This window comes from Molothrus aeneus, chromosome 4, assembly GCF_037042795.1.
Source record: "Molothrus aeneus isolate 106 chromosome 4, BPBGC_Maene_1.0, whole genome shotgun sequence".
Lineage (NCBI taxonomy): Eukaryota > Metazoa > Chordata > Aves > Passeriformes > Icteridae > Molothrus > Molothrus aeneus.
The window spans coordinates 27423459-27450767 of NC_089649.1; the positions used below are offsets into that span (position 1 = coordinate 27423459).

A 27309-nucleotide genomic window follows, 5' to 3' on the forward strand; every position below is an offset into this window, starting at 1 on the left:
ATGTAAATATCTTTAAAAGAGAAATACAATATTGCAATTCAAACAAAAGGTTACTTTGATTATTCAGAATTATTGATAGGGCTCCAGCAGTCCTATCTTTGCCCAATTCCTGAATGAATCAAATATTAGAAGAGAAGAAAAAACGTAGAATCACTTCTAAGTCAATGCATATCAGATTTAAGATGAACAAAGGGTATTAAACTGCTCAAGGCTGTCAAAATTAGCTTGTACAATTCTAATAAACTCTACCTACTCCAAATCAAACAAATGTGGCTATAAAAATAACTCATTAAAAAGCTTAAATTACCATTAACTTAGTCATGGTTGGCCTTGGACCACCTATAAAATGACTGTCTTCATGATCCTCTTCTAACTCATCAGGAACTGAAGCAGAGTCCTGCAGCTGCTCCTCAGGAGCAGACACCAACTCTGGAAGCTGGAGAAGCTCCATGTTGCATTTGCCAGCAGCTTTCTTTACCCCAGGTACTTCTTGAACTCTTCGATACCAACTGGATATCAGTGGCAAGTTTACCAGATTTCTGCCTTGCTTCTTGCTGGAAACCTAAAACAATAAAATGAGAAAGTTAGTGGCTACTGCAAATTTCTTACTACAAGCCACCAAAAGGCACAAACTACAGGAGTAAACTCAGCTCCATGCTGAGCACAAGCACTCACAGCATGATGACAATACAAAAATCAGCTGGTTCAGAGCTCCAGGTGGAACTGCCAGCTGGCCATTTAGACTTTACCCGCAATTCCCATTTGCTTAATAGGATGAAAAGGTTTACATGGCCAACTTTAATCATAATTTCAGTCAGTAACAGGAAAACTCCATATAAATAATACCCTTAAATATGTGCTATTTCCTAACATAGGAACAATTAGTTTTGGTTGCTCATTACACAAAAACTCCAATGCAGTAATTTGCAATGAATACTGAACTCCAAGTATAACACTATGGTACCTGAATGGTCTTCCCCACAAGTACCCCTTAAAAGCTCATCCACCAACAGCTGTTTTGCTGGGAACTACAAGCCTGTACCTTAGGCTATGTGATAACAGGCATACATTACCCCGGTCTATATTCAAGTCTTTGCACTACATCTGCGGATTTTTTTTTAATTAGTACTGAATATTTTTTTTAATCATGCATTATTTTTTAGAATCTTAAGTTCATATTTTTATACAATAATGGTAACCAGTATATTTATTTTCTGAACTAAGTGTATGTGATTATGAGTTAATGTGGCCTCCAACAGAAACTAGCTTTTTAAGTGTAAAAAATGAAATAAAAACATTTCCTAAGTAAGAATATGTTGCACATATTTTAAAAAAATATACCCAAATCTCTTTTTAAGATGAAGTCCAGCTACTTTTAAAAAGGATGCATTTGATGACATTAAATAACTTTTGTTTAGATTCCCAAATGTTCTAGAACAATGGAGATCATCCTCTTGCAGGAGAGGTTGTGAAGTCTCCTTAGAGACACTCAAAATATAACTGGACATGATCCTGGGCAACTGGCTCTAGCTGATCCTGCTCTGAGCAGGGTACTTAGACAAGATGAGCTCCAGATGTGACTTCCAACCTCAATTATTCCAACTTCAACTATTCTGTGATGCTGTACCTGCTTTAAACAGAAAATTAAAAAACACAATTACAGGAACAGGCAGAAAAGGCCATGCAAAACCAACATTCTTACCCACAGCTGTCTGAAGAATGGAAATAGAAATTGGTAAAGAAAACTTGAAATTACACTAAATTTCCAACTCTCCTGCATGCTGTGTTTATAATATGCTTAGGGTAATCACAAGTAATTAGCAATAGCTAAAGGAGCAAAAGGATGAACTGTGCAACTTTAGTATCTAATTTAATAACTTAATAGTAACACGGGCAAAACCACATTAATTCAGTTAAGGACAAAGTCTTTTGGAAAGCAATTCTAAGAGGCACTGTTGCACTTGTTATCAGGTGTTCTAAATTGTATTTTAAAAAGTGAATAGTGTTTTTCCCAAATGAGGATATGAGCTTTTGTTATACTTCTATTAATTTTCAACAGTTACAACTAATAGAAGGCATAACAAAGGTAACCTCAGAATGATAACAGCATTGAAATGAGGTAATGAAAAACAACCCTTCAGCTTCATTATCTTACTTTTGGTAATTATAATTACAATCAGCTAGTCAGGTCTCCTCATATTTATAGGATGATATTTTCCAGACACATACTCGCTTAAGACTTCATTAGTATTCACGCCCTTAATTCAAAGTGGAACTGCAACTACGGTGATTTTTTTAAACACAATTCAGGAAGTCCAGCTATACAAGTGACAACATTTGAATACAGAATTGAACTCTGGGACTTCCATCAACAAGAACAGCTTCAACTCATGGCCTGCAAGAAGCTTTCAGATGCACATTTTTCAATTTTGATGACAACTGTAGGCATCAAGGTATAATTGCTTAGAAAATGATCATTCACCAGAATGATCAACAACAGAAATAAACAAACATTATCCTAGAGCTCTTTAAATTAGGTAAAAATGAAACTGAAAGCCAGGTTTTCAGGGCAATCCTTGTTGACAGCTAACACAAGTGTACTGTAAAATACCTAGTTCATGAGCTGCAGAACACCAGGGCTCAAGGATAACAGATAAAAAGTCAATAAATACAAAAGTCTTGGCTGCTCACAGTACATCCACAGAATGATCCCAACTACGTTGCTGAAATCAATTAAGCACCTGATGCAAAAATCTTCTCATGCCTAGCATCAGTAAATTGAATATTACTCTAAAAAGTTATGCTCTTATTTAGAAAGGTCTAAATTGGAAAAATGAAGGCTGAAATACATGAAAGTTTTTTAAATAGTAAGAATGCATTTTGTCTTAATACTTTTGTTCAGTATCATCCATACAGAAGTTGCTGCTCACCTCCAATTATGTGATTTGCAAAGCAAACAAAGCAGATGTGAATTAAGAAGCATTTCTGTAAAACAACTTATCATCTCAGTTCAAAGGCAGCATATTGCTATCATCATACAGAAATCCACTGAGGATGATGATAATGGTTAAAGAAGTTATAAAGTGGACATTTGTCACATTATTGATATTTGATAGTCATTATCTTTATTTTTGAGACTGTTATCCTCAATCTGACTAACAGCATCTCCCCCAGGAATCCATTTGTTTCCAAACACCATAAGGGAAATTTGGCAAACCAACTTGCAAAATCAAAATGCAAATGTTCCTGGAATAGACACCAGCTTAGCTGTAAATCTCATAGAGTAATTGCAGGAATAGAACTGTAGGAGGCAAACTCACTGTATCATTTTACTGTGATGGGAAATAAAGACATAGTTGTAATTTCCTTAAATCTCTCCTATGCGTCTATCCCCATAAAACTAAATACACAGATTGTGCTGAGCAAGACTCTTGCACAGTCTTGCCACAGAAGTTTTTCCCACTGTAGAACTAGTTTTTAAGTTGAGCTCAAGTCACCTGCACCAATATTTTTAAATTATTATTTTCTGGGCCAATTGGTGCCAAAATATTTCATTATAATATTTTAACAGTTAACAGAGTTTACTAACCATTGATATGCTTTGTATCTAGAAGTATTTAGTGACTTTAGAAGTCTAGAAGTATTTAGTCACTTTAGTGACCTCACCAATCCCTGTTTTTTGTGTTTGTACAAAAACAAGACAAATCTTTGATTTCAGGTTAAGATTACTGAGAACACCATTATAGGTTCAAATTAACATATTTTACAACTTTTAGGTTCTTAAAAAACATACATGTACACTAATTGATATTTGCAGAATTTGTCAGCTTACCAAGAACTGATGGATGCATGGCAAAAGCACTAGATCTGCCACAGTAAAATAAAGTCCTTCTGCAAAAACGTGGTCCAAGACAGGAAGGTCAGAGGTTTTTGTTCTCCTAACGTGAGGGGCCTCCCTGTTGATTGCATCTGGTGCTTCCTGGGCAAGTAGTTTGGAGAAAGCTACACTCAGTTCCAAACTGGAGGGTGGATGTTCATGGACTTCTCCTGGTTTTAATACCTCTGTTGCTTCCTCACCAAGCATGGGCACTGCAGCCTTGGCACCTGCCTTCTGTTGTTGAAGCTTCTGCCTTCGAATTTTGTCATCATTATGTACTCGGACAGGTTCTCCAAGCTTCCTTTCCAGCAGTAAAATGTCAGGAGGAATAGCCTGGCAGTGCTCAGGAGAGGCTGTCAAAAATCTTTCAACAGCCAGAGGTATGCTGATCTCACAGAGCCTGGTCCACTGGCTAACCTGTCAAATACATTTACGTAATTAATGTCTCTACAGAAAGAGAAGAGAAACAAAATCCAGGGTTACTTTGGTTACTTAATCACTTCAAGCAAAGGAATTCCAGCTTTAAATACATTCTTTGTTAATCTGAGAAACTCAAGATATTTCTGTATTGCTATTACAACAGCAGAGTTAGGAAGCTAAATCTTATATACAACAGAACGGTTATCCAGTACAGCATATTTTTATTTCCTTATTATTGACATAAAATTAGGGTGGCTGTGTAACTCAGAAGAAACAAAGCTGTGGCATGGTGATCAATGGCAACCATGGAAACAGCAATCATGCCAGGGTGGAGTTCTGCCTCTGAGAGGCGTGAGGAAGGCAAGGCTAGATGGATGAGCTGCCAGATGAGCAAACTGCTCTGTGATAAATGGACTGACATCTCAACTCAAAGGGCAGTGCTGGTTAACAGCTCACACTCTACCTGAAGGCCAGTCAGGAGGGGAAATCTTTAAGGGTCTATGCTGTGGCCTATCCCATTTCATCATCTTTACCTGGAGGGGGGAGATGGAATACACTCCCATCAAGGATGACAGGGAATTGAGAAGAGCAGACAACAAATTCCCAACAAACTCCAAGGTAGAGCTGCTATTCACATGAGCCTGCACAGACTAGAGAAGGAGCTGAGAGGAACTGATGTGAAACTCAGAATATCACACACCAAGGAGGGACTTATCCCCTGGAATGGTACAGGCTAGGGACTGACCACCTGGCCAGGTAGCCACTCTGCTGAAAAGACACTGGACAACCTGGTGAGGATAAGCTAAACAAAAGCCACCTTGACAGTGAAGGGAAACAATATATAGTGCTCTTCAAATCAAAATCAGCAAGAAATTAGGTATTTCTTAGTTTAGTTCAAATTTTATAACTACTAGACATGAAACAAAGATCTGACCTACTTTTTAACATTAAGGTTCTTTTTGTGCTGCTAAAAAGTAGTATCTTCAAAATAATTATTTTTCATCTTTGTGCCAATATACAGGTACTTCTCCATAGAGAAAATTGCATTTTCTAAGCAAATTAATATTTTACTAAAAGAACTTACTTGACATCAATATTAAGAGTCTACTTCAGAGCATTTAATGCTTATTAAAAAACCAATCAATGTATCTAAGAGAGAGACACACTCACTTCAGCACAGGCTTTTAAGCAGGTCTTCTTAAAACCCAAGAGTTCCAAAACCTCCTTTTTAGATGGATCTGCCTCAAATGTTTTCTGTATTATATGTCTTAGGACCACAGAAAGCCCAGCTCGGCAGAATTTCTCATCTTTCACGAGAACAGCAGGCAAACTGCAGCTCTGCACAACCACTGGAAGCTGACACCTGGAGATTAAGTGGACCTCGAGGTCACCAGCGAGGTTTTTTGTCACAGACTGATCACCCACATCTTCGCCAGTTGGCACTAAGAAAACTTTAAATAGTTTGCAGTCACAGTAGGATAGCAAAAACAGTGAGATAGATGTATGAAGAGGGAAGATACTGTCTCTGTACTGATGAGAAAAAGCCAAATATAAATGTTCTTCAGCGACATTATCCTTCATCTTCTTCCTGAGATGAAGTTCCTGAAATAGAAATCAGAGTATGACATCCATAAAAGAATACAGAATAAAAAAAAAAATAAAAAAAAATTTAAATCACTGGTTCTTCCACTATCTGCTACAACTGATTTTAACATAAGACACCACTAAAGACATCCTGCATGAATAATTGGCAGGCCCCTTTCTGAGAGAAAAGAATGATTTCACATCTACACTGTCTCTTCACACACAAGATCATGGATAGGAAAATTACCTCTGTAAATATTTTTTTACATTTGAGCATATTTCTGACATCAAACAAAACCTAAAGAAAATGCTTAATTTTCAATTTTTAAGTGCATAGACATTTTAGACCAAGGCTTTTTTTTTTACATTAAAACCTCCCACAATATTAACCACGCATTATTAAAAAAAAGTTCCTGAGCACATATCCACAACAGTCAGTTCCCCAATAAAATAATCTGTCTTTTTGTAACTGCTAAAAGGCTTTTATAGCAGGTGTTTAGGCCATGGGAAATAATACTGGTTTCTGTATTAAAAATTAATCTAGAGTTGGGTGAGATAATAACTGAAGGACTCATAAGCAAATAAACATTCATCTCATGATGCTACATGAACACCTCAAACACACAACTACTTTAAACCAGTCCAATTCAACAGTAGCAGAGATGAAATATCTTCTCAGTATATTAAAAACTCAAATTAATTTTCCTTACACTGAGTTGAAAGCTACATTTTTCCTACTACAGTATTCCATAGGAGTTTAACATAAGGCACTGATGCAGTAATTTTTCTGCTCCATCACTCAGCAGAATTGCCCATTCCCTCAGAGATGACAGGTGGCACTGAAAAGCCACAGACACTAGATGGCCCTCTTACCACAAGTGACACAGAGCACAGCTCGAGCAGTGAGGAAGAGAAATTTAAATGTTGCTGAGAGGCCAGAATAGGGTTTTATATACATATATATAAAGCATGAGTGACACTGGAACAGCATCACTCTTTCACATTACTGTCTAGATTAATAAAGTCTTTGCAGAATTACAATTGCTTGCATTTTTACAAATGCAAGTATTTTAAAATAAAGTTTTAATTTGATACACCTTGATTATTCAATTTCTTTTTTTTCATGTAGATATGTACATCACACTTACTACTTTGTATTACCTACCACAAGACCAAAACAAATTGCCCAAAAAGGGAGTGGAAGAATAAAATCAAGTCCACCTGACATTAAGAATCCTAATGTCTGCTACAGTGACACATTTTTAAACCATTAAATTACAACAACAGTGGCTCTGCTATGAGTACTGTTGCTTTTCTTTAATTAATACACTGCCACACAAAGAACAGGACAGTACACAATGCCATACATACTTTACCACAAGATATTTTATTTGGGTAAATCTTGACACCATGGAAGTTGAGACAGACTCTATATCCTAAGTACACCTCTGTGGTAGAAATCATCCACTGAAGGCACTGCCAGAGAGGTAAATCAAGAAGAGTTACTACTACCATAGTCACACTCATGGCTCGTAGCATTTAAACTCCTTTTCTTGACTACAGTATCTCATTCAATACTAAAAAGTACTCTTATATGTATTTGGGTTAATGTTTTTGTTCTCCATGTGAACTCAAAGAGCTCACAAGTCCATCTTTTGCTCGGCATGCAAACCAGTCAGACATACACATTCACTTCCTCACTCAATTTTTTCTTCTAGTTGATGTTCCTGGACTCAATCAGCTATTTTGGTCATTTTCATGCTGTGCAAAACTGCTAAATATTGTGGTAAAAAGCAAAAGCAGATGCAGACATACACAATAAAATAAAATGTGCAATACAGAACTAACCAAATCTAATAAGACATTGCATTATTTGCTCACAGTATTTTTCCCAGCACTTTTTTCTCTAATTAGACCATAAATTCTGTGAGAAGAGATGAATTTTTATTCTACTGACCATATTTACAGTAGACACTGCTTGAAAGAGAGAAAATGAAAAGCAATGATCAATACAGGATTTGTACCAAAACTTAAAAGACAAAGATAAATAATGTTGCCTACCTTTGGTATAAAAGACACCTACTTTAAAATTACAAACGTTCTGTAAGTGAAACTTTCACTAGCAGTGATGTTTTTTACCATTTTCTCTTCCCTTTCAAAATGCACTAAACAATAGTTAAATAAGTTTCACTCAGCTGCCCTGTTAACAAGGTAATAAAGAAAAACACCGCTTTAAAAACAAGGGTTTCCCATAAAAATTAAATACAAATAAATAAGTACATAAACATCCTCTTCCTTTTAGTCCTTGAAAAAGACTCTATTCATTTATTGATTACTACACAGTAAAACGGAACTTTTGTTAAGCAGGCACGTTGGAATTCGAGAAATGTTTAACACAATACCACTTAAAAACGCAGCAAATATTTAACTTAGTGCACAGCATTATTTGTGCTTTAAGGCGCATAACTTGAGAGCCTAGAGTTACATTTCTATCCAAGACGATCCATTTACTGGATGCGTTCAGGGCCACCACTGCACAGAAGAGGGAAACACAGAAGAGCTTCGGACCCGAGCTTCAGGCAGCTCTACGAATGAAGTGGAAGTTGGGGACGGCTCTGGAGAGCCAGACACGGGCGGGACCCGGGGGGGACGGAGCCGGGACTCCGGGGGAACGGAGCCGGGACTCCGGGGGAACGGAGCCGGGACTCAGGACGGCTCCACACGCCTGAGCCCGGCTGAGAGCAACACCACCGAACCAGGGCTCCCTGGCAGCCCCGCTCGCTAAAGGCTCTGCTCCCAGCTGCTCTCGGTGCCCAGGCAGCGCTGCCAAACCATCCCCAGGACTTTGCTACCACCACCTTCCCTGGATCCTGCCCTTTCTCCCGCTCCTTTTCCTTACCCCGGCCCGGCCGCTTCCGCCCCGGCTCCGCCCCTTCCTGCGCCGCCCCGGCCCGCACGCACCGCCCGGAACTGCCGCCCGCCGCCCGCGCTGCGCGGGGACTGCGGTGGCGGCGGACCTGCCGGGGCGCCTTCCTCCTTTCTCCTCCTCCTCCTCCTCCTCCTCCTCCTCCTCGTTCTCGTCTCCGGTGAGACACCAGCGGGCGGGAAGAGGGCACTTGAGAGGAGGAAGAGAGGATCGGGAAGAGGAAATTTGAGGGAAGGAAGAGGGCGATTGGGAGGAGGCAGAGAGCGACTGGGAGGATGAAGGGAGAGGGGAGCTGAGAGAGAGAAGAGGGGGTTTGACCACAGGAAGAGGGAATTTAAGGATTGGGAGGGGAGGAAGAGGGATTTAGGAGGAGGCAAAGGGGGGGTTTGGGAGGGGGAACAGGCGTTTGGGACGAGAAAAAAGGGGTTGGGAGAGGATAGTAAGGATAAGTTTGGGTGGGAGAAATTGGATGTTTGGCAGGAGGGAGGAAGAGGGAGGCTTAAGGCACACCTGGCCGCTCTTCCCCTCGGGCCGGGTGAGCTCTGGGCGTCCCGGGGGCCCGGAGGGAGCGGCGCTGTCCCTGTGGGACACGGGGGTGCCAAGGGACGGCTCCTCCTGGGCACGCGTCCGTGAGGGGCGATAATAGTTGTAGGAGGGTGTTATTTTATTCTTTTGAGCATTCTAAAGTGTTGCTTTTAAATGAGAAGCCTTTCCTTCGTTAGTAAAAAGAAATCCCAGGGAGAAATTTGCAGCGAGTATGTTGCGGAGGGTTGCATCGTGGCTTTGGCGTATCTGCTTCAGAAATTTAATTGAAGTTTGCTTCTCTCTCTGAGAAATTACCAGGAGGATGATGCCCAGGAATTTGTACACTTGATAAGTTTCGGTGTGGACATTGAGTAATGCAAGGTGAAAACAGTAGTGGGGGTGTACTCAATTAACCAGCGGCTTAAGCTAATGTGCAGTGACGTGTTGAAACACCTTCAGGTCCATTTTCTGCAGAATATTGAAGCTCAGTGGTAGTAGGGCTTAACAAATCTCAGTTGTGCAGGTACAATGATCACAAAATATCCTGAGTTGAAAGGCACTCACAAGGATCACGCCATTTATCAGGAAAAGGATTCACAAGGAAAATATGTCACCTCTGCTGCGTGGAACAAGTGTGTTAGTGACAGCAGAAACAGATAAGGGTCAAATAGTTGATGTCTTCTTTGCCACAGACTTGACCCGTAAGGTGTCCCAAGGCCTTTTGCCACAAGGCAGAGCTTAAGGAGAGGAGGAACTACAAGTTGTGGAAGAGGATTGAAGCAGGATTGTTTCCCTGATAAGTCCGTGGGCCCAGGTAGGCTGCATTCAAGGGTGCTAGCAACTGACATTGTCTTCGCAAAGCTGCTTTCTGTCATCTTTTAAAGGCCATGAGACTGAGGGAGATCCCAAAGACTGGAGAAAGGCAAATCTTATCTTCATAAGGGCAAGAAGGACAAGCAAGAGAACTACAGATTGGTCAGCCTCATTCCTTCCTGCTGTGGAAGGATTGTGGAGGAAGCCATTTGTGGCATAAGAAGGTAAAAACTGGGCAGAGCCAGATCTACCAAGGATAAATCATGTCTGATCAATTGGCATGTCCTCTGTGACTAAATAGCTAGATCTGGAGATGGAGGGGATGTTGGATACCAGCTGCTGTGGGCTTAGGGAGATATAATGGAAGTTTTCCTTTACCTGAGGATATTATTGGAAAGATAGAGCCAGTCTTTGTACTCACATGCACAGTGGGAGAATGAGAGACAGCACAACTTAAAACCTCCAATTCAAAGCAAGGAGATGAGGACAGTGGGACAGGTTGCCCAGAAAGATTTCTGCATTCCTGTCTTTGGAGATTTTCAGGATCCAGCTAGAAAAGTCCTGAGCAAGCTGGTCTGAATTCAGTGTTGACTTTGCATTGAACAGGAGGCTGTAGAGGGAGACTTGTGGGGTCCCTTCCACAAGGCATGATTCTGTAATCCTGAAATAATTCTCTGTTTTTGTGGAGAAAACAGAAAATATAGGGCATTAATGTAATTTTTAAAATATTGGATAAGCTGGTTACAGTGATATTGATTGGAATACTAATTTAAAAGAACATTATAAAATATGTTGTAGAATAGAATGTAAAATTAAGGATGCCAGTACTAGTAACTCCATAGCAAGAGATCTCATACGTGTCTTAAAAGATTCTTTGAAGATGATGACAAGGAAATTAGAACTGATTAATACAATTGTTCTCATTAATACAGTTATCCAGACTACTGAAGTGCATGAGTTTTGAAATGTCCCTTGTGGAAAGTTACTGAGAAATTATCCTGTCATAAATCAAGTGCTGATTAAGATACTTAAGTAGCAAAAACTGAAAATAGAAGTTCATTTTTTTCTACTTTTAAGATTTTCCTTGATCTACTTTGTTAAGACTCATCAGGTCTGAAAGTGACCTGTAAGAGGCATTATTGGTAAATAAGCAAAATCTGCCACTGTCACTCTTAATAGATGTAGTCAGGAAGGAGGTAAATTCTGAGGAACAAAAGGATCCAAAGTGACAGGGAAAAGTGAATTGATTATATGGTAGTAAATGAAAAACAGTGCAGTGAATGTGTTGGAAGAATTTATAAGCTGGTGATTCATGTGACTGTGTTTTAAGGTAGCTGCTACAGATCTTGAAGGAAGCTGAAAAGGATATGTGAGTGAAAGGCCTTTTAATCATAAGTGGCAGTGAAAAATAAAAATATTGATGAGTCTATAAAAGGATGGCATAATAGCAGAAGTCCATAATAGCATTGCAATATAAATAGAAGAGGTGTACTTTGTTGGAAAAACATCTTTAGTAGTACACCTGCCTCAGAAAATAATAGGAATAGGAGCTCAGAAACAAATGGTTGAAAATATGACCATATCTGAAAATATAATGGAAGTAGATCCATTTAGCTGCAAGTTATGATGAATTAGATAACACACAGGCAGGTATGCAAGACAGTGGATGGCAAATGAATGAAAAAAGAAGAGGGCTCCTACACCCTATAAATCTAGTAAGTTTTAAATTAGAAGACCAGGTATTCTGTAGAGTGCACAGTTAAGGTCAATTGTATTTGGCAGAAGACAATAGTATACTCAAGAAATGAAAGAATCCTACACTTCTTGGGTGTTTTAAGAATAACAACTCACTGATTAACATCTGTTTCCCCATAGATTTAAATCACTTAGGATAGCCCACCTTGGGAGGTAACAGAGACCTACGTTGAGAAAGGTGCTTTTAGGATTAGGCTCAAGGATGTGCTTGCTTGGTGCAAAACCTGTTCTGCTCAGGGTTCAAGGGTTTTAACACAGCCCTTTGATCTCACAGCTCTTATCAATCTAATGCAGAAAAGACAGCGTCATACTCACTCTTTTCTAAACACCATTTTAATTTTTATTTCCTATACTAAGATTCCACTTCAAGAAGAAAGTCAAGGAGGTCTGTCTTACAGAATAGCCTGTGGCATCATCATTGAAACACTCTGCTGTCCTTGTCTCAAGGCTGTCACACTGCTGTATGCTGACATGACTGCCAGAGGAGCAGTTTGTGTATGAAAACATGAATGAATGAAATTGGACCTTAGATTTATAAGTGGCAGTCCACTGTTTGATACTTGAAAACAGTTTGAGCTGTGAACATCTGGAAAGGGCCACTACCAAAAGCAATAATTTGCCTTTTGGACCAGGAGAGACGTTGTTAGTAACCTGTTTGACAGCAGTGTTATTATGGTCCCATAAGGAGAGCATAATTATCAATTTGCTTTTTTCAGATGATGCTGTTTTTAAGACAGTTAGTGATGTGTTTATTTTTCCATTTAATATACTTCCCTTCTCTAACTCAATAATAGGTTTTTTTAATTTGAAAATACATTCCTAAACTGAGCATATTTGAATTGTTTACTAAGCCCACTTTCCTCTCTTCTCAGGAGAAATTTCTTGTGAAATCTTAATCGTAAGTGTAGTAGCCTGGGACATTATAATTGTCCTCAAGAACAGAGGAAGAATTGCTGCAATTACATAGCAAATAAAGGAATAAGTATGGAGAGCCCTTTTGAAATTTGGGGTTTAACAGTTCCTTTCAATATGTGTCTTTAAAAAGCTAGAGCTAGAAACAAATCTGGGAAGTGTTACCTTCAGAGAGATTTATTTATTCTCAAAATATTAGAGAATGGCTATGGATGGCTGTTGAGGCTGCCTATTTCCCGTGTACACAAGTATATATTCCTAGTAGAATTCCTCTTTCCCTCAGAGAAGAACTTGAAGGATTTTTTTTTTAACAGGGAGTTCTACAAAATTTCTGAAATTAGTGTTTCGATTCTGTGGTTTTCATTCAACAGAGGGTTTAGCAGAGTCCTGGTTTAAGAGTTTGTGGTGCTGACACTTGGAAGGTATGTTCACAGAACAAAGAAATGTGGGACATAACCTACCCACAGATCTCAAGAGCAGCCTGAACATTTATCAGAGGTAGATGGATAAAGAAAAGAGGCTACGTCTCTCTGTGCTCTGTGAATTCACTTTTTGTCATCATCAGAGAGAGACCGAATTGCCGGGACAGGGCTTCCGCTGCAGTCTGTGCTTGATCAGTGGTACAGCCGAGTAGCTGGTGGGTAGCACTGCCTGGCAGAAGTTCTGTGGCCACCAGAAAATGATTTGTCAAGTAGCAAAGATTAAGGAAGAGAGAGGAGGCTCTTGAAGAGGTTTCTTAACTCTCTGCTGGGTCCATTGATAAAATGCCTATGAGCTTCTGTACGTTGAACTCCTTGATGATCTCAGTCAAGCGATTCTCTGGTGTCTCGTGAAAGCTCAGCATGAGATAAAGGTTCCTGGGGGCGTGTAGGCAGGTGTTGAGGGAGCAGCCTGCCAGTGCTGGTGTTTTGGCCAGAGAGGTAAAAGTTCACTGCCATGAATATCAAAAGGAATTAATCAACCAAAACCTTAGAAGCTTCAGCTGAAAAAGCTGTCCAAACAGTGCTTTTGATGAAAGAACTGATGAAAGGTTTTTCAAGAATGTCTTCTAGATTATTGTAGGTAAAAACCCAAACCCACAAACATCCTGATGTGTTTTAAATGAGACTTAAAGGGATTAATAACAATAACACTTCTCATACATTTTTAGAGAAGATCAGGAAACTTCCCATGTTATTTCTTAAATTATTGTCATTTACTGATTGAAGTTAGCTATCAATCTTTGTAGGAACAATTTCTGGTGTAAATTCCTGAGTTTTTTAAAGAAATTAACACAGTGCTCCAGAGTGCAGGAATATATTGCTATGAGGCAAAGAGTTTTCCTTAGTTTATTCTATTTCCATGGACACTGTGGCGTCTCGCAGCTCTGGATAGTCATTATATGACATTACACTTAGACTGTCACGTGAGTATGTGGATAGGTCACAGTCTGAATTACAAATCTTTTCACTGTTTCAGCTAAATTTAAGAATGTATTTTTCAGCTATTTTACATATATATATATATATATATAAAATACACTAGCTGTTTATATCTTACATGCTACAATGAACTGTTCTTTTCAGAAGTTTCAAAACTTATTTTTTCTACAAGTAAGATTTTTCCTAGTTGCTCTTAAATAATTAGCAAGTTAGAAATCACTTTATGTGCAAAAAGCGTTAAGGAAACAGGTGGCAATTGCTTTTCTTGAAGTTACTATTTATTTTGAATACTTTTCAGTATTTTTATATATGAAATATCAAGAATATGATATGATAAATATCATTATATGATAAATATGATGGGTTTTTTTTCATTTACGTAAGTATGATGTGTTTCATTTCTGAATATCATATCTGCCAGAGAATGAATTTGACATTTCAGATGTCAGTCATATTCTAAGTTCTGCAGCACTGAAATTCACAGCCATCTTCTAATGATAATTAATTCCCATATTATCCTTGCTGCGGTTTAATATAATTAATTTTTTAAAAGTAAATAAATCTTTTATTTGCCACGCTGTTTGAGTTATGCTCCATGTGAATAAAGTTGTCATTGTTTTTCTTTTTTCTTTTAACTCGTGTTGAAGACACAACTATGGCTGCTACAGTGAACTTGGAGCTGGATCCCATTTTTTTGAAGGCCCTGGGCTTTTTGCACTCCAAGAGTAAGGACTCTGCTGAAAAGCTGAAAGCACTTCTTGATGAGTCATTGGCCAGAGGAACTGACTCCAGCTATCGTCCCTCTCAGAAGGTACTGGTGTTGGGCAGCATGGCTCCTTTCTGTGTGCCTTAATAAAGCTCCTGCTAGTCCTGGTTACCCTTTTACAGCTGGAAAGTTAAAAGAGAATCAGAAGTTGAGGAAAAAGTAATTATGGAGTATTCATATTCATCATTCCCCTTTTCCATACAACATAATCCTTTCAATTAATGGAAGTTAATGGGAAAAAAATCTCTTTACCTTGTTGATCCACCAATACTTAAAAGAGATATTCAGCATTATATCAGACATGCTGTGTAAGGTGCACCCAAATTTACATATTTCTGCAGTCACATTTCAGAGCTAAAAGTTCTTTAAGATATAGATTACATTTGCCACAGAAAAATGAAACAAAATAAGCTATTTACCAATAAAGCTGTATCTCTTTCCTTGAAATTCTGTTGAAGTCATAGGAGAAAACCACCAAATGGTTCAAAGCAGAAATTATTTGCAGGCTGAAACCATTGCTGTCCAATAGACAAACATTACTTTTCATCTACTGAAAATCACTGAACACCTGCTAGAGAGAATATTTGACTGTGAGATGAGCGTATGGAAATAACCAAGCAGGGACATCCTCATGCTGCTGTGTATTGCCATATGGATAATGAGGTCTTGTTCTCCCCTAGGAGGCCTGCATGTCAGCCTGCTGTGTTCTAATGGTGGTCTGTATGCTGATACATTTGCAATATTTCATTTCTATGTGGCTCCAAATAACTGAAAGGAACTAGTACTGCTCAGCATACATCATGCTTTACTGTGTGGTCTAACTCCTTTCTGTTAACCTGAAACCTACCACAGGTCTCAAAACTCTCAGGTGCCTTTCATCTCAGGGCTCAAAGAATAAATGCGTGGTTTAAAGAGGAAGCAGGGAGCCAAATAACAGTGCAAAGAGGTTTGGGAAGCCAATTGTAATAACAGCTTGGCTGGAAGTCTCCTGCCCTCATGTGAAACTGAAGCTCAGGCCAAAGGAAGAAATCTTTCGTTCTCTTTTCAGGATATATCCAATATCAGCAGGACTGCAAAGGTCAGAAATGAAAAAAAGTACAAGTATTCCTTTCCTTGCATTTGCAGGCTGCAGGGTGAATTTGTGGTTGACCATGAGATCCAAGAAGAGAGTAGGGAGCACAGGATTACCACAGTCAAGTCAAGGAACTTTGGAGGGCTGAAGCTCAGGGCTTAGAATCTGTCCCAGTACATAGCAGAGAATTGCTCCCATCTTACCAGCTGGGAGGGGGTACCTTGCTCATGCCCATCAGTGTGATTGTCACTCATTTACAGGGTCTCCTGATTATTATCCATTTGCTGATGCTAATGTGTCTTTAATGAGAACAATTGATTTCTGTTGATATCTATATTTATTAATCTGATAGACAAATATGGACTGAGATTAAGCGGAGGTCAATATTTCTCTCCATGAAGGAATGAATTATTGATGTCTGGTTATATCAGTTGTTAGCTTGTGTTTTTAGCTTATATGGAATTTTGTCCCTAGAACTATCTGAAAATACATGTTCATTATCTCTTTGAATTTTAAAAGCAGAAATGTCTCCATTTTAATTAATGTTCCAAAGAGGATCTGTCTTTGGAAAAGGCGCACCTTTTCCTCAGAAAGGTGAGTGGTAAGGGAAGATTTTATTAATTCTCTGCAATTTAAGCACTAATTTGTTGATGTAATATGAAAATATTTTAAGAAATGGTTTTTTTATATAGAAAGTGTATATGTAGATCAGTGTTGTATGGCATATTGTTTGCCTGTCCTGTTATCTCACTAATTGCAAATTAGGTAGGAACTGAACAGCAGAATTTGGCTCCAATTTTTGTTTCTGTTTCCAGGAAGTAGAGCAACCAAAAGTATCTGTCACCAAACCCATTAAGCAAGAGCCTAAAGCTTCATCCAGTTTGCCTTCTGGCAACAACAATGGCAAGCCCACTGCATCAGAAAAAGTGAAAAAAGAAACAGAAAAGAGATCTGCAGATAAAGTAAGTTATTTTTGTTCTCTAGTGAAATAACTTGGTTAATGAACTCAAAGGTGTTTTAGACAAAGGTTCCCCTTTTGAACTCATTGTATCTTCAACTCATTCTAGCCTGTGAGCTACATTAGTGAGTCCTGTTGCCATTTAGGCAATCTAATAAATATCTTCTTGTAATTATTCTGTGGTTATTTTTCCTGCTCATTGTGGCGAGGTTGGACTTAAGGGATGCCTTCCAAACAATTCTGTGTTTTAAATCCTAGGAGATTTTCTCATAAAAGATTACTAAAATGTAGCAAGTTGAAATGTGATATTCCCAAAGTTTTTTCAAGGAGTTTGAGGTGAAGTACAAAAAGGGAGCTTGAGCTTCTATTTCATAAATATTTTGTAGAAAATATGTAATTAAAGAAAATACATTGTGTGTATGCTGCATAAAGTACACCTTCTTATACTGCTAATATAACTGTTCCATTTTAACTCATTTTAATAATCTGCTAGCTTGTTGCATTTTCACATTCTCTGTGTGTGTGTTTAATAGACAAAAGGGGATCCTGCTGAAGGAGCTGATGCACCAAAGAAGCCCAGGGTGGAGAAGCAAGAGGCTCGGTCCTCTCCTATTACAGTTCAGACGAGCAAGGATTTATCCATGCCTGATTTATCTAGCTTTGAGGAAACCAGTGCTGATGACTTTGCCATGGAAATGGGATTAGCCTGTGTTGTTTGCAGGTAAGTCAACATTGCTTCTTTCTAGCTAGGTGTAGTTACCTTTTTTTTTTTAATTGAGTTAATGCTTCTCAAAGTTTTTATTCCGGAAACAACTTAATCGCTTAATATCCAAAATTGATCATACATTTAAGGCTTCTTCATGAATAAGAATGGTTTCTTGAAAATGGAACTTTTAGAGAGTGAACCAGCTTTTCTTCTGCAGGAATGGACAAGTGAAAATAAAACTAGATAAGATGCAAAACCTATCATGACAAATGCATTTTTCAATTATCGCAAAACAAAATATTAATGGCTAGCAATAAGCATTTTTTAAAAAATCAGTTCTTATCCGAAAGTACTTTTAGGTGGTCTTAATATGAGATCTGTATGTGTTGCTCTTCTTTTCCTAATCATTTGGTATTAGTTTACACATAGCCATGTTTTTTCAGCAAATATATCTTGCAGTGAAGACAGGTTGTTTTTAGGTTCCAGTAAGGGCTCTTAATCTGGACTTATTAACATGGTACTAGCAGTCCACTTATTGTTAACAGATGTGCAAAATTCTTTTGAATAACTACCCTAAGATCAAATCACTCACACCAGGATTTTGTTTCACAGATCATTTATATCCTTGTTAGGCCCCAATGCTGCCAAAAGGAACAGTTTGGCTCTCCCAATTTTACCTCCTTCCCTGGACTATTTAGGAGGGTGTATTGCCAGTACAGTTTGTGATCAGCTGAATCAGCCCCTGGATCAACTCTCCGTATGGGTTTTTCTGTAGGTTTGGGTTTCAGTCAGCTCAGTAAGAGTAAATGCTTATGCTGGCATGTGTGTGTAGAGCCAGGACAGAGAGAGGCACAGGCCTTTTGGCAGCAGTATGTGTTTTAACTCAGCTTGAGTCAGTTGGGAAGCGTGTGCTATAATATTATTCTTTCATCATTTCCATGGTTATTCCTGTTGTGAAGATAGGGAAGTGTTGTCAGTGCACAGAGGATAAATTTCTGTAGTTACAGATGATTATACTGGTGACCAGTTGGGGTCCGATGGGATTTCATGTTACTCCCATGTGTTAGCTCAAATAGAAATATCTGAACTTTACCTTTTTTCCTGCAAATTCCATTTTTGCTGTCTCCTAAAAGAGGCAAAGCCCCCTTCAGTGGTATGTTAAAATGCTACTAAAAATAGTAAGGTATTACCTTGTTTGACAGGAGGGGATAATGAAGTTTCGTTTATACAGTCTTGACTGCTGTGGATGATTAATTCTGTGTCTTCCCTGGCAAAGAAAAACGCTTGCAGGCATAATGAGAAATGCCTGCAAAGTAAACAAACAGAAGAAAGAAAATGCAACTCCTGTGCCCAGTGTAGCCAAGACTTTGAAAGGCACAGGCCAGATACAGGGCTCCATTAGCTGTTCCACAGTCCGTGTTTATTTAACCTGGCTGCTGAAGCTTTGCTTCTGCCCGTTCATGGTCACCAACTCAAGTGTTCTTGTAAAAGATGTGTCTAGCCTGGCTAACGAAAATATCTCTGATGCCAGACAGAGGGAGAAGCACTGCTGGGGAAGGAACAACTCATTAGAGAGAGAGTGGTGACAGTCACCCCAACACTCTGGATTGTTTTCATTTTACATGGAACCTGCTGAAACTGATGTCACATGGTTGTCTGTCTCCAGCTCACACTGGACTGGATTTTTTTCAGAGGACTTGCGCTTTAAAGTTCTGAATCCAGCACATTGGTCAGACAGTATTCCTCTATTTATTGCATCCTTTTTGGGGTAACATCTTGAGCCAAAATAATAAAATCCCTGTATGTTTTTAAAATGACATCTTTTAATAACTCAATTATTCAAACAGTTGTGAATGAAAAAGTCAAATTGCAGAGTAGGTGGAGTTCATAGCAAAAGAATTTATATTTGTATTGCTTAAGAAGGCAAGATAACAAGAACCCAGCTGTGAGTTCACAAATGCAAAAAAGTGTTTTTGAATATTAACTATTCCTTTTTAGAGATGTAAAAACTAAAGCAGAGGCATGAAATGTTTCTTCAAGATTTGCCAAGTGTCAAATGTATTTTCATAGTAATTATGAGTAATTATTGTTGATGCCTGTGGTGTTTTTCTTCTTGTTCTTTTATATCAAGTTTGTTGTTCTTTTTTACTAAGTTAGGCATAAGGAGGGAGGGAGTATTAAAATAACTTTGTCCTCTCCAGTACTTGTAGGCTGGGAAAAACAGGACAACTCACCAGTTATGGAGGTTTCTCACTGGCTCCTCAGTTGTAGAAAGAGGAAATACTACATGAAATACATAGATGATAGTAAAGTTTTCCTCCCAAAAAATATTTTTAAAAGATTGGTTTGGAAATAAGAACCTAATTTTCTATGAATACTTGTTTGGTTGGTTGGTTTTTTGAAGGAAAAAAATCATTAGGTTTGTTTCTTAGTAATCTAATAATTTAAAAGTAACTTGTTTCTGAGCATGAAGAGTTCATGGGTTTTTAACCAGTTGGGGGTGAGGTTTTGTAATTTTAAAGTAGCGTGAGTCTCCCTCCTTGAGACTATTTGTTCTGATTCAGTTTATTTAGAATAAAAACCAAACAAAACATCTTTTCAATATCCTGAATGTAAAATAATGGACCCTAGAATTTCAGAAAGGTTTCCCTTTCTGTTTTTAAGTAGCCTGTTTAAAAGAGAAATCTTTCTTAGAAAATGTTCCAGTACTTATATGGACAATACCTTCAGACTTTGTTTTTCTGTTATATAAAGAAATAAGGGATTACCTTTCCCCATGTATCTACAAATAGAGTTTCCATGGTTACCTGGGTACCTGCTCCTCGGGGATATGAGCAAAAGCAGCTTAGCAATTAAATAGCTTGATTTGTCATCTGAAAGGAGGAATCGTTAGGAAAATGGTATTTGGGTAATTCACAGGCAGACTCCCAGCCATGTATACATCACTAATGTGTCATTTATACAGCGTGATTACTTTCAGCAAGGCCCACACAAAATGAAGCCCTCATCACCAGCTTGCATGTTTGCTTCAAGGCAGGACTGCACAATTAATCCTTTCTATTCCATCTCTCCATGATTCTGGTATTATCTCAAATTCCACGTGTCTGTTTATGGGATAGAGACCAAAGGGATGACTGATAAAACATCTTCAAAGTAGCGTAGAGCTTGGGTGATGATGCTTTTAAATCCTGCAGCAGAAAGCACTCCTACATGCTTGTCATTGAGAAATTATTTGTTCTTGAACTGTATTGCTCTGCAGCTGACAGGAAAATTACCCAAATGGAGACTGTCCCTCACATGCTATTATAATGAGGAAGTAATTGGTGTTCTGTGATGTATCCATAAAATGCCCAGGTGAACCAAAGCGGGCAAGACTTACATCTCTGCTCTAAAAATTAAACAGAGAAATCAAGACTGTCAAATACACATGTTTAATAGAATGGAAGTCTTCAAATCTCTTGAAAAAAATTACCGTTAAAAATACCAATTTTTGAAATATTAGTTAGGAAGAACTGATACAGGAAGAAAAGGAATACATTTGATTTGCCACAGGTGGAAAATATATGTGAAAAGAAAAATATTTTTATTTTTTATCTTAAGCCTTGCAAAATTTTCAACAATTGGATAATCCTCTAAGTGCTTTCTCCCATAATCTATTCTTAACTATTTGCTCTGCAGGCAAATGACAGTTACTTTTGTGAATCAGCTAGTGGAGTGTCAGGAGTGCCATAATCTCTACCACCAGGATTGCCATAAACCTCAGGTGACAGACAAGGAAGTGAATGATCCTCGACTTGTCTGGTACTGTGCCCGCTGTACCAGGCAGATGAAGAGAATGGTAGGAGTCAGTTTTTTGTCTCGTGTGAGCTCTATTTGAATACAGCAGGCTATTTCTACTGTGTGAGAATATTTCCTGGGTTAGACAAGTCTTAAGAAGCACGTTGGAGAACCATTTTTTTCAGCAGTGCTTCCCTTGCTGCAGCTGTGGTTTTTAATGTAGCATCTCAAAGAGTATTCTGTAATGCAGTAATGCACTTCTGAAACAAAGCTTTTTAAAAATCAGAAGGTGACTGAAGAAAAGTGAAATAGGATTGTTTCCTGCTTGGCAAGCAGAAGTTAAAACCTTTTTTTTTTATTTCAGGTGATACTCAGCTTTTAGTAATAGCTCTGCAGTTTAAGTTTTCTTCTCAGCTTTGGATATGAATGGTTCTTTTCCTGTAGGACAAGACTGCCAATTTCAATCTGACATATTGAATGTTCTCAGGGTCAAAAATAAGCTGAGGGTAGCACATTCCAGTTAAAAAAAAAAAAGAGATTAAAAAAAAGCCTTTATTTTGATTTATCTGCTTGACTGAACAGTATCCTACCAGATTCCCACTCATCTCATTATGAGAAAGAAACATAAGAGCTTTGAGTGCATGGAGCATTAGTGATTTTAGTTCTGATGTTTTAAAATCACACCCAGAATACAGAAAAATACAGCAGAAAATGTGTTTTGAAACTGTTCTTTGATAACTGAGCAAGTGTTATCTGTTGAAATGGCTCCACTAAGAAACAAGGAAAGAAGGCAGAGTAAGATCCTGGCCTAGGATGTACCAACACTGACTGAAATATGTGATTATTGTGATGATCTTCAGGCCTTTGAACTCGGAGGTGTGTTTGCTTGAGGTCAGTTCCTGCATAGGGTATCCAGTTTAGCCATTGAGCAGTTGCCTTCAGTATTACCTTTCCTTTTTTTTCGTTTTGGCATGAATTCTGCCATTTTGCCTGCCACTTCTTAGCAGGCTCTTACAGCCTACATCCCAGTACTGCTGGACTGTGTTCTTGTCTTCTGCAAGTTCACCTGTCTTTGCCTTGTTCCTGTAAAGGCCCAGTGCTTTCCTACTCTCCAAGCATCAACACTGCCACTCTTTCCACACTGAAGTAGCAAGCTCTGTTCAGGTTGCTTTTTGGCTGGACCCTGACCTCAGTTCCATACCCAGCACATCTCCACATCCCCTGTTGCCTCATTTCTCAGGGACCATTAAACCTGAAATTGTAAAGGCTAGATTGCAATCTTAAAATGCTCATGCTTTTTGTTAACAGTCAAAACAGTCCGTGTTATGTGGCCCATAACTTATTTAGGATGTTTTTATCCTACCACTTACACAGGCTCAGAAGACACAAAAACCACCTCAAAAACCAGCTCCTGCAGTGGTTTCAGTTGTACCAGCTTTGAAGGATCCATTGGTCAAGAAACCAGAAATCAAGTTAAAACCTGAGACCCCACCAGCTTTTCTGGCATTCAAGAGAACAGAAGTCAAGGTAATGTAGTTTAAATTTACCAGAGGAAGAGTTTGTTGCACTGCACAGATTAATGGGTTTTTTTTTTCCAATTAGACCAATCTTTTCACATAAGATCCATAATTGAAAATAGTCATCAGTACACTATTGGAAAATAGTCATCAGTACCAGGGCATCGTGGGTTTGCAACGACACTGAAAGAATGGGAGGAAAAACTCACTTCATGTGTGGATGCCCCATCTCTGGAAGTGTTCCAGACCAGGCTGGGTGGGGCTCTGAGCAGCCTGGTCTACTGGAAAGCATCCCTGCCTATGGCAGGGAGATTGGAACTAGATAATTTCAAAATCCTTTCCACAACCTGAACCATTCTATGATTTATGAATCATATAAAATGCATTATTTACCCTCACTAGCCAAGTAACTTATGTGTATTTTGACACTTGGAAGCCTTTTTCTCATGGCAACAGTGGCCTTGACAGTGCTGAGTTTACACTTGAATTTGATGATCTTGAAGGTCTTTTCTAGCCTAGATGGTTCTGTGATTCCATTGTAGGGAAAGTGTTGCTGACTCTGAGATTTAATTTAGGAGCTTCTTAAATATAATCTGATCTAGGGGCTGGCATTCCTGCCCATGGTAGGAGGGTTGGAACAGGATGATCTTTAAGATCCTTTCCTGCCCAAACCATTCTGTGATTCTCTTCTTTGATTCTTTGTTGCTTCATGTTTCTGTTTTTCCAAGTTAAAATATTGTCAAAAGGTCAAATTGGTCAAAGGTGGTAAACCAGAAGCAGTGTAATAAATAACAGAGTAGTCTCATAAAGTATGACCCTTTCTTAGGAAAACACAGTTTTATCTGAAAATCAAAGCAATTATTCATGTGCTCAAAGTCATGTTTGCCATTGCTCTGCCTGGATGCAAACCATCATGAATACTAGAATGGGTACTGCTCTGGCACTCGTGCTTGTGAATGACTTTTTTCACCTCAGCAGAGTTATTTATGTGCCTAAACAGGTTATAAGACCTGGGGCCTGATTTCTTCCACCAACTTTACTGTTTAGGAGTTGTCTGGGTATACTATAAAAGGAGTGTTACTTGAATAGAGAGGTTTCGTTTTTGTTTTGACTCTGCCATTTGGTCTAACTCTGATTTAAATCAACATATCATCCTCACCTGAAGCCTGGGGATTGCAGGGTTTAAGGTGTGGGAACTCAGTGTGGGGATAGCACAGTGCTTCACAGGCAAAGGGAACCCATGTTTGCAGAAAGTTTGTCTTTTGCAGTACCTGAATGGGAAAAGACTATAGGATAATATTTTATTTTTTTTTAATTCTCTCTGTGGTACAAGTTGCTAAGAACCAAGAAGAAAGGAAACAGTTTAGATACTGCTACTTGGACAGTTTCCTAAAATAAATGCAATACTTCATTGCTCAGTGTCTGATTTTTGTCTGAGCATCTGTCAGCTGGTTGAAAAGTGACACCTGGTAACAACAGTAAGCAAATAAAAGAGAAGCCAAGACACCACCTTTTATATAGTTCACAAATTTGGGCTTTTATTGTTTATGGAGGGGTCCCAGTGCTGTGTGGTAGTCTGCTAAGTGTACAGAAGGAAGGGGAGAAGGGATATACTATGTTCTGTGTGCCTGGGAGATTGAAAGTTGGCTGCACCTGGCATCCTTTCCTGTTCTTGTTAGTACTTTTCAACTATGGTGACCAGTGATGAAATATTGTCCACTGGGTGTTCCTGGGAAAAGAACTGAATCGGAGGCTCGGTGTATTCCTGCTGTGATGTGTTACACAAATAGATGCTCTATAATAAGAATGCTTATTTATTTTAGACCTCAGCAGCAGTTTCGGGGAACTCTGCCAGTACAAGCGTTTCCTCTTCAGCAACGAGTGGCCTTACAGGATGGGCTGCTTTTGCAGCCAAAACCTCCTCTGCCAACCCATCCACTGCCAAACTGGGATCGACAGCACAGAGTGCTGGCGGGAAACCTGCAGCTTCTTCAAATAACCAGAAACCCGTGGGTTTGTCAGGGCTGGCGACTTCAAAGACGGGACTGGGGGCCAAAATAGCTTCTGCCAACAACAGCGCTAACCCCGTGCAGCTGAAGCCTCCCCCGCCGCTGACCCTGGGCAAGACGACGCTGAGCCGCTCGGTGAGCAGCGACAACGTGAGCAAGGCGGGGCTGCCCAGCCCCAGCGGCGCCGCCCCCGGCACCGGCGGCACGGCCGGCGGCGGCAACGGCAGCGGTGGCGGCGGCTCCTCCGCGGGCGGCAGCGCCGGCAAAGCCGCGGCTGACACGGGCAACCAGCCCGCGTCCCTGAAGGGCCCCACCTCGCAGGAGTCCCAGCTCAACGCCATGAAGCGGCTACAAATGGTTAAAAAGAAGGCTGCTCAAAAGAAGCTCAAGAAGTAGTCTGGCTGCTTGCTGATGTTGTTGGTTGTGTTCCGTGAGACAGCACCGTCGGTGTTTTTCTTAAAGGAAATCCCCCCGGTACTGGACTGGAAGAGGTTAAATCAGGGAAGCCCAAACCTTAGGTAATACAGAAGGTCAAACCTTAATAATTCCGGTAATCCTTCTGCCTCTCCAAATCTGTGAATTGAATATGTTAGAGGAATTGGTTATTACGTGCTCCTGGTTTTGTAACTCAAAGCACTGAAACTTGAAATTGAAGATGTTGGGTATTTTTTGATATTAAACCCCCCACATTTGTGTAGATACTTAATAAATTGAACTTGCTGAAACCATCATTCTTAAATGTTAATAATAAAATTATTATTAATCTGGGAAGTCATTGCCACTCTTCTTTCGCCCCATATTCCAGTACTTAAAATGCTTCAGATGTTCAATATTGTGCAGAGTTTATTGCCTCAAATTGTAAAGCTTGTTAGGGGAAAAAATACTTTAATTTCAAAATTTAACTGTTTGACAACAGTATATTTAGATTGAGAGTTTTAGTTTGGCAGTTTGCTAAATTGGCCTGTTTTGGTTTTATACAGTGAGAAATTTCAACTAAAAAAACAGAAGAGAGTCAAAACTGTCTTCAAGTTTTCTTAAAATGTAGAGAACCGTCCTGTATTTGAGAAGTATCAGGTACTCCAGCTCTCCACGGTTACCCCTGAGCTGTTCTTCATGGTTTGTGCTCGCTCTCTTCATCCCAGCTGCTCCAGGTTGTGTTCAGCTTAGATTTGGCTCAAGGTGGGCACTGGAAAATGACCTTGAGTCTTGCTCTCTGTGTCTAGCACATGGCAATTTCCCTCCATTCCTTCTGTGATGAGGGGAGCATCTCTAAACATGAAAACATCTTGGACTGTATTAGGTATGCATGGCCAGTGTTATTTTCTCCTTATCATACTCTGATTTGATGGGTAATAAGTCTCATTAATCTTCCATGATGGTAATTGGAGAGTGATCTCTCACTCCCCTTATCTTGGCCTATGACCCTTCCATTGTATTTTCTGTGCCCCCCACCCAGCTGAGGAGGGGAGTGAGTGACAGAGCAGCTGGAGTGGGCACCTGACATCTGTTCATGGTCTGTGGTGACACAGACTGGCATAGGTAGGTGAAAGCTACTGTTTCTCTTTGCCATCCTGTATTTTCAGCGTGCATAAAGCTTGATACATGTTAGCTATTTCCCATACCTCATTTCCTTTCTCCACAATTAAGATTTAGGCTATAGTTCCTTAAACAGCCAAAGGAATAGTTTAATTTACTCAGGATTGCCTCAGCTGCCTGGAAAATTTGCAGATTTTTTCAGCTACTATTTCCTGTGGAGGGAAAAAAAGAAAGGTTTTATCTTTGTAGTGCCTGCAGCTTCCAGGGCTGTGTAAAAATAACAGCATGAGGAGGAGGAATCCAGAACTTTTACTGCTTTTTGATCAGCCCATCCTTCCTCCTTTCCAGCACAGAGGGTTTTTAATGGTAGCATAGTAGGAAAAGACACTGATGAAGTTTCCATTAGCAAACAGAAGGCATATTTTCTTCCTAAGTGTTAATCAGAAGACTGATGCCTACACTAAGAAGTAGTGTGAAGATAGATCCTTTAAATGGCCAAGTGCTCCTATGTGAAGTGTTCATTCCAGTAGTAAAACCTGCTCCCAGAGGAGTGTTCAAGGTGCTAGGTGCCTGTCTTGTCTCTGAACAGACATAAAGCTTTGCTGGTGAGAGTGCAGGAGCTTACATCTCAACTGTCCCCATTACCTTAGGTACCACCAGTGAGGTGAACACGGGCAGAGGAATGATCCTTGTTTTCAAATACTGGTAGCTTATGCCATTTAGAATACTCCTGAG

At 39.4% G+C, this 27309-nt stretch overlaps 2 protein-coding genes across 7 annotated transcripts in view; one reads left to right on the forward strand and one right to left on the reverse strand.

Moving 5' to 3' along the window:
• Positions 1 to 8816, reverse strand: part of GSTCD (glutathione S-transferase C-terminal domain containing) — a 45024-nt gene extending 36208 nt beyond the window's left edge. For 2 of the 3 annotated variants that reach the window (XR_010783495.1, XM_066548147.1), the window contains exons 1-5: positions 8781 to 8816; positions 7253 to 7357; positions 5468 to 5899; positions 3833 to 4294; positions 308 to 562 (exon numbers count right to left, since the gene is read on the reverse strand). Coding sequence is in view for 2 of the 3 variants with exons in the window: in XM_066548147.1 (XP_066404244.1) it covers positions 308 to 562; positions 3833 to 4294; positions 5468 to 5899; positions 7253 to 7345 (1242 nt within the window). In the remaining variant the exon portion in view is untranslated. The remainder of the gene's footprint in view (positions 1 to 307; positions 563 to 3832; positions 4295 to 5467; positions 5900 to 7252; positions 7358 to 8780) is intronic. The other variant, XM_066548148.1, reaches the window with a different exon arrangement.
• Positions 8817 to 8860: 44 nt separating this feature from the next.
• On the forward strand, positions 8861 to 25809 carry INTS12 (integrator complex subunit 12). Of its 4 annotated transcripts, XM_066548150.1 has the most exons (8): positions 9255 to 9713; positions 10025 to 10146; positions 14881 to 15044; positions 16887 to 17033; positions 17563 to 17750; positions 21414 to 21573; positions 22887 to 23039; positions 24853 to 25809. In XM_066548150.1, exons 3-8 carry the CDS (start codon positions 14889 to 14891, stop codon positions 25432 to 25434), a joined length of 1386 nt encoding a protein of 461 aa, XP_066404247.1. In that variant the 5' UTR covers positions 9255 to 9713; positions 10025 to 10146; positions 14881 to 14888; the 3' UTR covers positions 25435 to 25809. The 4 variants fall into 4 exon arrangements, with proteins under 4 accessions (XP_066404248.1, XP_066404247.1, XP_066404246.1 ...); XM_066548151.1 differs by lacking the exons at positions 9255 to 9713; positions 10025 to 10146 and adding an exon at positions 8861 to 8967; XM_066548149.1 differs by having other exon boundaries at positions 9255 to 10369.
• Positions 25810 to 27309: the final 1500 nt, after the last annotated feature.